This window comes from Oryzias latipes, chromosome 11 (genome assembly GCF_053564925.1).
Source record: "Oryzias latipes strain Hd-rR chromosome 11, Olatipes_Hd-rR_3.1".
Taxonomy (NCBI): Eukaryota; Metazoa; Chordata; class Actinopteri; order Beloniformes; family Adrianichthyidae; genus Oryzias; species Oryzias latipes.
In genome coordinates, this window is record NC_136247.1 from 2,935,455 (window position 1) to 2,938,331 (window position 2,877).

At 47.9% G+C, this 2,877-nt stretch overlaps 1 protein-coding gene across 1 annotated transcript; it reads right to left on the bottom strand.

The window, feature by feature from the left end:
* Positions 1-240: 240 nt before the first annotated feature.
* LOC144995545 (uncharacterized) lies at positions 241-1,336 on the bottom strand (the record flags this gene model as incomplete). The annotated part of the gene is made up of 1 exon (XM_078955273.1): positions 241-1,336. A coding segment is annotated over one exon (987 nt), but the record flags the coding sequence as incomplete, so codon positions are not given.
* Positions 1,337-2,877: the final 1,541 nt, after the last annotated feature.

Sequence of the window (2,877 nt, forward strand, 5' to 3'; positions counted from 1 at the left end):
CAGTCATTTTACAGTTTGTCCCAATTGCTGAAACACTAAGTATCATTCTACAAACCAGTCCACCTATGCTTTAACTCAAAAACATCTTTCTTTGGTTTAAGCCTAAAACAAAATTTGCAGTTAACACAAAATTTGGAAAATTTCTAATTTGCTCTTTGCAGAACAAAAGACACATTCTCACTTTTAAAATACATTTGGCATTCACAACATACAAGATGCACAATGTCAACACAAACTCTGCTCCAACACAACAGCCACTATCAACACACAACTGATCAAACCTGAAGACTTGTGTTTGCAAATTAACAGCAGTGAATATACAGACAGTTCTGGGACATCAGAGCTGCTTTTAAAAGATGGATAACAGAGCAAGACCTGCACCAAGACCTGAACCCACACCAAGACCTGAACCTGCTCCAAGACCTGAACCTGCTCCAAGAGCTGAACCTGCACCAAGACCTGAACCTGCTCCAAGAGCTGAACCTGCACCAAGACCTGAACCTGCTCCAAAAGCTGGACCCGCACCAAGACCTGAACCCACACCAAGACCTGAACCTGCTCCAAGACCTGAACCTGCTCCAAGACCTGAACCTGCTCCAAAAGCTGGACCCGCACCAAGACCTGAACCCACACCAAGACCTGAACCTGCTCCAAGAGCTGAACCTGCACCAAGACCTGAACCTGCTCCAAGAGCTGAACCTGCACCAAGACCTGAACCTGCTCCAAAAGCTGGACCCGCACCAAGACCTGAACCCACACCAAGACCTGAACCTGCTCCAAGAGCTGAACCTGCACCAAGACCTGAACCTGCTCCAAGAGCTGAACCTGCACCAAGACCTGAACCTGCTCCAAAAGCTGGACCTGCACCAAGACCTGAACCCACACCAAGACCTGAACCTGCTCCAAGAGCTGAACCTGCACCAAGACCTGAACCCGCACCAAGACCTGAACCCACACCAAGACCTGAACCTGCTCCAAGAGCTGAACCTGCACCAAGACCTGAACCTGCTCCAAGAGCTGAACCTGCACCAAGACCTGAACCTGCTCCAAGACCTGAACCTGCTCCAAGAGCTGAACCTGCTCCAAGAGCTGAACCCGCACCAAGACCTGAACCCACACCAAGACCTGAACCTGCTCCAAGAGCTGAACCTGCACCAAGACCTGAACCTGCTCCAAGACCTGAACCTGCTCCAAGAGCTGGACCCGCACCAAGACCTGAACCTGCTCCAAGACCTGAACCTGCTCCAAGACCTGAACCTGCTCCAAGACCTGAACCTGCTCCAAGAGCTGGACCCGCACCAGGATTTAGAAGATTTAGTTGTTTTCTGGGACAATGTCAGTGATCACAACTGTTTGCTCATCAGACAGTAACAAATTGTATTAGTTGTCTTCCAGCTTGGTCTTCCTCAACCCAACTGAAGAATTTGAAAATGCCATTGCAGACATGGCCCCGCCTGCATTGGTCAGACCCGCACAGACATCAGATGGAGAAGAGCAATACATGTGAACCAGGGCTAACAGTAAAAATATCAAATAAAATCCTGAATACCATTTTACTCTGTTTTTGGGAGGGAAGGGGGTACCATTCTTTATACATCTTTTTGTTGTGTGTTGTGTTTGTTATTTTTGTCTTAATTTTGACCTCAAAGTGAAGCATTTTGTATGTTTAGCTTATATTTTGAAACTATATTTTGAAAACTAATTGGTCTAATGTTTCAGAAAATATGTTTTACCAATTGGGAAAACTGTAACTAACACCAATAAGTATTGTGGGTCACTTAAGTGTATCTGTATTTTAATCTTTTAATAAAAATATAAAAATCTGTCACTTCTCACCTCTGAACACCTCAGAGCCGTCGGGATGTGGTGAACGAGGCGGCTCTTAGAGCCGCTGCTAGGCAGTGCATTGGCTCCTGATCACTGAGGTGACGACCAGGCCCCGCCCTGTTTTACTACCTCCACGCTCCAGACAGGTGAACTGCCCTACGTGAAAACGTAGATGATTGGGAATAACAGAAAATGAGTTCGTTTTTTCCAGGTTGGCTGCCTTTTCAGCAAGACGCCGCCCAAAATCCGCTGATGGTTGGGTCTTCCCATGATGCATCTGCAGCGCCACTGGTGCTCAGACAGGAGGACGCATCTTGATGAAAGCAGCGGTGACAGAGCCAGAGGGACGAGCGCTCTGAACGCCGCTGGTTGTTCCGGCTGCTCTGTACCTGAGCTGTCTGTGCATGAAGAGAAATCAGACGGCGGGAAAGCTGGAGCTCCTTGATCTTTTGCCGCCAACCAGCTCGCTCAGACACTTTGGAATATCAATGGGATTAGAGAAAGGTCTGCCTGTCATCCGCTTCAGCTCGTAGCTGCGCTAAAGACACATCCGTGTTGCTCTTTAAATGCCATTTCATCATAGTTATTGAAGAAACAAATATGACATTTCGTGACAACACGTGGAGACAGATGGTCCTTCTTCTCTGCCTGTCTGCGTTTTCACAGAAACTGAAAACCAGACGAGCAGAAACCGTTAGAAAAGCCAGATCCATCCGCGCATGGTGACTGGATCATGCAAATGAAAACAGACAGCAGCTGCAGGAGAAACCATCTCAGTGAAAGACCTTCATGAAGGTTATGCTCTCATGAGGCAGCAGGAAGTGCTGTGATCCCACTGCAGCTCCTCACGGCGCCACCTTTACCCAGCTGGCCGTTTCCAACGCTTTTCTTCAGATTCCCTCTGCAGAGGAGGCTTCTTCTCCTCCACATGGGGCTAACAGCATTCTCTCCCTTTGCTTCCCCTCCTCTCTGTTGAAAGTCCCTCTGCATTCACACTGAAGGTAATCACACCAGAGTTCATCTGCAAGAGAACACAGATCCTTGATCTCG